This window comes from Crocuta crocuta, unplaced genomic scaffold (genome assembly GCF_008692635.1).
Source record: "Crocuta crocuta isolate KB4526 unplaced genomic scaffold, BGI_CrCroc_1.0 scaffold421, whole genome shotgun sequence".
Taxonomy (NCBI): Eukaryota; Metazoa; Chordata; class Mammalia; order Carnivora; family Hyaenidae; genus Crocuta; species Crocuta crocuta.
This window is the reverse complement of record NW_027529437.1, coordinates 84,557-86,410: the sequence shown is the minus strand read 5'-3', so window position 1 is coordinate 86,410 and position 1,854 is coordinate 84,557. Positions and strand designations below refer to the sequence as shown.

General features: G+C 34.4%; 1 protein-coding gene across 1 annotated transcript in view; it reads left to right on the top strand.

The window, feature by feature from the left end:
* LOC144228152 (ribosomal protein S6 kinase alpha-6) overlaps positions 1 to 1,854 on the top strand; it is a gene marked incomplete at its 5' end in the record, with an annotated part of 59,484 nt that overhangs the window by 9,625 nt on the left and 48,005 nt on the right. Inside the window, one exon of the mRNA XM_077759965.1 lies at positions 1 to 156. This exon is cut by the window's left edge and continues 1 nt beyond it. Coding sequence (XP_077616091.1) covers positions 1 to 156 — 156 coding nt within the window. The remainder of the gene's footprint in view (positions 157 to 1,854) is intronic.

Below are 1,854 nucleotides of genomic sequence, written 5' to 3'. Positions count from 1 at the left end.
TATGATGATGGTAGATATGTTTACCTTGTTACGGATTTGATGAAAGGAGGAGAACTACTTGATCATATTCTCAAAAAAAAATGTTTCTCAGAACGGGAAGCTAGTGATGTACTGTTTGTAATAATTAAGACAGTTGACTACCTTCATTGTCAAGGAGTAAGTTGTAGTTATATTCTCCCCTTCAATTTTGGGACTTATATTTTCATAAAAATGTATCTAGGAGATGCCACAAAAATGAATTAATTTTCCTGTAACATGTATTTCTATAGAGGATATCCTAATAAAACTCATAATGTAGTAAAGGTTATAGATTTAGGAAATTGGGTAATACTTTATTAATTATCTTCACTCTTCTTATTGCCCTGATTTAAAAGCATATTAGTTTTATAAGTGGTTTGAATTATATAAATGTATCTAACCTTGACTTGGAAATTATTAAACCTAATCAAACTTAAAAGTGAAACAAAATAATTAGCCAAGGACATGTTGTAAATATTATTCAAATTACAATGTACCTAACATATAAAGTTCAGACAATGAAAGGACTGTGTATCTTTTGGGGGAAGGTATAGATGACACATAGTGTTACATTAATTTCACATGTACAACTTAGTGATTTTAACAACTCTATACTTTATACTGTGCTCACCACAAGTGTAGCTACTGTCTGTGACCATACAATGCTATTACATTACATGTGACTATATTCCCCATGCCATAATTTTTATTTCTGTGACTTATTCATTCCATAACTGGAAATATGTGTCTCCCATACCTCTTTACCCATTTTGCCCATACTACCACCTAATACTATCTGGAAACCACCATCTTGTCTCTGTATTTCTAGGTCTAATTCTGCCCTTTATTATTTGTTATTCATTGTTTTTTTAATATTTTAAGAATAAAATTATATGGTATTTGTCTTTCCCAGTCTGACTTACTTTACTTAGCATAATACCCTCCAGGTCCATCCATGTTGTTGAAAATGGCAAGATCTCATCTTTTATGGCAGTGCAATAATATCCCATTACACACACACACACACACACACACATTCTACCTTCTTTATCCATTCATCTATGGATGTACATATGTACATTTAGGTTGCTTCCATATCTTGCTTATTGTAAAAATGCTGCAATAAACACAGGGGTGCCTATATATTTCTGTGTTTTTGTTTTCTTTGTGTAAATACTACTGGAATTGTTAGATCATATGGTATTTCTGTTTTTAATTTTTTGAGGAATCTCCATACAGTTTTCTACACTGGCTGTACCAATTTACTTAACATTCCTATCAAGAGCCCATGAGGCTTCCTATTTTCCACATCCTTGCTAACACTTGTTATTCCTTCTCTTTTTGATTCTAGCCATTATGATAGTTGTAAGGTGATAACCTTTTGTGGTATCAGTTTACATTTCCTAATGACGAAATGCATCTTTTCATGTTTCTGTTGGCCATCTGTATGTCTTCTTTTTTTTTTTTTTAATTTTTTTTAATGTTTTATTTATTTCTAGGAGAGAGAGAGAGACAGCGTGAACAGGGGAGGGTCAGAGAGAGAGGGAGTCACAGACTCTGAAACAGGCTCCAGGCTCTGAGCTGGCAGTCAGCACAGAGCCTGACGCGGGGCTCGAACCCACGAACCGCGAGATCATGACCTAAGCGAAAGTCGGACACTTAACCGACTAAGCCACCCAGGCGCCCCTTCATCTGTATGTCTTCTTTAGAAAATGTCCAGAGGACTACATATCTTGACCTTTGCCAGCCCCTCCTAAAAATACAATAGCAAATTTGGATTCTAAACATATAAAATATTAAGTATATTAAAATTTGTAGAAGAGGAGCATCCTTGTT